This window comes from Perkinsus marinus (genome assembly GCF_000006405.1).
Source record: "Perkinsus marinus ATCC 50983 genomic scaffold scf_1104296977064, whole genome shotgun sequence".
In the NCBI taxonomy this organism is placed as follows: domain Eukaryota; phylum Perkinsozoa; order Perkinsida; family Perkinsidae; genus Perkinsus; species Perkinsus marinus.
This window is the reverse complement of record NW_003200286.1, coordinates 37,589-40,009: the sequence shown is the minus strand read 5'-3', so window position 1 is coordinate 40,009 and position 2,421 is coordinate 37,589. Positions and strand designations below refer to the sequence as shown.

The 2,421-nt window shown below is 43.0% G+C and overlaps 2 protein-coding genes across 2 annotated transcripts in view; both read left to right on the top strand.

The window, feature by feature from the left end:
* Pmar_PMAR024666 (pentatricopeptide repeat-containing protein, putative) overlaps positions 1-232 on the top strand; it is a gene marked incomplete at both ends in the record, with an annotated part of 6,638 nt that extends 6,406 nt beyond the window's left edge. The window contains 2 exons of the mRNA XM_002764464.1: positions 44-147; positions 191-232. Coding sequence (XP_002764510.1) covers positions 44-147; positions 191-232 — 146 coding nt within the window. The remainder of the gene's footprint in view (positions 1-43; positions 148-190) is intronic.
* A 1,104-nt stretch (positions 233-1,336) lies between these two features.
* On the top strand, positions 1,337-1,740 carry Pmar_PMAR024665 (hypothetical protein; the record flags this gene model as incomplete). Its single annotated transcript, XM_002764463.1, has 2 exons — positions 1,337-1,390; positions 1,636-1,740. 2 exons carry the CDS (start codon positions 1,337-1,339, stop codon positions 1,738-1,740), a joined length of 159 nt encoding a protein of 52 aa, XP_002764509.1.
* Between the last annotated feature and the right edge of the window lie 681 nt (positions 1,741-2,421).

Here is a 2,421-nt window from a genome sequence, read left to right as displayed (position 1 = left end):
AAAAACCCGTCCGAAATCCACCCCTGTATAGATATATATTCAGATAAGTCCTATCGTAACCTCATCGACTCAAGAAGAAGCCAACGGCGTGGTCAGCTGTATATGCTGGCTTGCGGCTTTTGCTGCATTCTCATTATCGCCCTTACGGTAAGCGTCTTCCCCTGCATAGTCATGGATTCCCTTTTGCCAGGTTCTGCTCCTCATCTTGCTATTCGGTCGATCTCATTTGTGATCATCCTTACATGAGTTCTCACCGATGGCTTGCGTTCACCATCATCATCATCATCATCAATATTATTATTATCATCATCGTGAAGGGTGAATTTTCTTCATAGTATTGCATCGTTATGTCCTCACCGGTGACAGAGACGAGGAAATCGACTCTAACTCTCACGAGAGAGCAGCTACTGACGAAATTTGGAGAGTCTAAGCACACAATCATTGGTGAGAGACTAGCGTTGAGGAATTGTGAGGGAGAGCAAGATTGGCAAGATTCTATGTTATCTATATCGATCTTGGAATTCATTTTTATTTGTGAAATAATGCGTTTCTAGGATGGATCCTGAGTTTCGGAATTACTTGGTGAAGACGTCTAACAAGTATCGGAATATTTGTTCGGTTTCCTCAACTGAACTCGGGAGTTCCCTCACGAAAATTTACACACGACTTGGGGCAGAAGTGTACGAGGACCAACGAGACTTTCCCGAAATTTTCTCTGGATTTTATATTCTAGCAAACATATGTTGTTGACATTGTGAAATTTTCTTGATATTATATTCCACGATTTGTTATTTTCAAATTTATTTAACTCTAAGTGTCCTGCGTAGTTACTCTTATCTGATTTGGTCACACCTCACCATGTGTTAGATACTGTGCTGAATGCCAGAGATCACGGTAAAGCGATAGACGTTCCTGAATACCAAAACGTGAGATCATCGGAAAATTTATGACGTTATGGAAATTTTCAGATAGAAAAATTGGTGAGGAAGGCGATCCGATTTGGCCGGAAAAAAGAGGAAAATTCACCAAAAGCCGTTTCTGGTAAAACTCGATGCACTGAACATGAAAAATTATCTCACTTAGTGACGGAAGCATCTGATGTGAGCTCTCGTAATGATCCTCGTCTGAAACCTGTAAAAGAACTGCCGAGACAACGACCATTTCACCTCCAGAAGGAACAGGTGAAAAACGCGCATTTCGTAAACCAAAAAAAGGGAGAAATGGAAAACGCGGTTACTTACGCACGGGGGAAGCTACTCTTGTATAGGCGGCTAAAGCTGGTGTGGGGTGCAAGGCGAACGGCCAGTATGATTTGATTATTGAATACGATTCTTATATGCATGCACTAGAAGAGAAGGAACGATCCCACAGAGAAAAACAGATGAAAAAAGTAGGATTTTTTCATATATATACAGTGCGTGTCAACTCGATATGCAAACGTGAAAAAAGTAGGGAGTTTTCATCTTCTGCATGCGCGTAGGTTGCACTACATACATTAATCTGCATCTGATTCTTAGAAGTTGGTCAATAACGCATTCACCTCTTTTGTGTGAATGCGCTTGCCTCTAGTTTCCTGTTTTCTCACGTGAATTGCGCGTGGTATGGTATGGTATTTGCAGTGTATAGTATTATCAGGACTATAAAAAAGAACTCGACAGTCAGATGGCTGCTAAGCGCGCCACTTTGGTCGACAGAGCGCGGGTGCACGAGGGAGACAGACTAGCCATGGTGGGTGACTAATTTTGTGGCGCGCGACAAATCTCACTCAGTTGGAAGCTGGGGAAAACTTCAAGCAAGAAAACGATGAAGAGGCGAGAAAGAAGAAAATGACGAGACTAGTTATGATGCAGGAGGCGGAGGATGTGAACTCGCTTTTTATACTCCGCTGTTTTGAAGTTCACAGCTCAGGCTCAACGAATGATACGGCGAAGGCTGCGAAGAGAAATGGCAGAACGCGATGCTGAGCGGAAGGAAAGTTTACAAAAGGTGAAGATCTGATTGGTCGTGAATATAGTCTTCGAAATGTGAATAGACGGGTATTATAGCGTATATGGTGATGATGATGGAGTGTTCGGAAATTGTGGGATGATATTTTGGTAGAATCTGGACGCCGCATGTTGAGATGTAATCGTCGACTGTATCTGAAAATGTTCTCATCGTGAATACCGGGCCAAAGGATCGAATTCTAACTGAGACTATAAAGACTTGTACTGATGATGAGTACGAGGCAATGAGCTAGCCGCACGCAAGCACATAGCTACCCAGAAGCGCTCGCCGTTCATTGCCCCCCGAGGGGCCTCGTCACATCTTCCTACAACACTGGTGAACATTTATAGCAGTAAAGTATATGTCAACACACAGGGGCACTGAACTTGAGTAAACGGAAAAAACGCTTTTTCTGCAAAAGTTGGAGGATTTTGA